The following is a 286-nucleotide window of genomic DNA, read 5'->3' as shown; positions in this document are numbered from 1 at the left end:
CAACAGTCAGCAGCGTGGAGCGTGCGATCCCTGAAGCCAGCCCTGAGCAGTCTCAACAGTATGTTCAACCTCCTCGGCGAACAGCTGATCGTCAGAGCCACCGCCGGAGAAATCATATTCGATGGATTTCAGGTGACTGTCCTTTTAACTCTTAGCGTAAAGAATATGTATTAAAGGAATAAATACACGTATGAAATAAAGACTATAAAAAAAAAGAAATCAAGTAGGTATGAAGTATTGATATTTCGATAATTTTTGCTATCTAATAACGTATATTACACGTTAT

At 39.2% G+C, this 286-nt stretch overlaps 1 protein-coding gene across 1 annotated transcript in view; it reads left to right on the top strand.

Moving 5' to 3' along the window:
• LOC119590465 (scavenger receptor class B member 1-like) overlaps positions 1-286 on the top strand; it is a 16,236-nt gene that overhangs the window by 5,764 nt on the left and 10,186 nt on the right. Inside the window, exon 5 of the mRNA XM_037939122.1 lies at positions 7-132. Within this exon, the coding sequence (XP_037795050.1) occupies positions 7-132 (126 nt within the window). The remainder of the gene's footprint in view (positions 1-6; positions 133-286) is intronic.

Source organism: Penaeus monodon, chromosome 27, assembly GCF_015228065.2.
Source record: "Penaeus monodon isolate SGIC_2016 chromosome 27, NSTDA_Pmon_1, whole genome shotgun sequence".
Taxonomy (NCBI): Eukaryota; Metazoa; Arthropoda; class Malacostraca; order Decapoda; family Penaeidae; genus Penaeus; species Penaeus monodon.
Note: the sequence above shows the minus strand (reverse complement) of the source record. Positions and strands in the feature narration are given on the sequence as shown.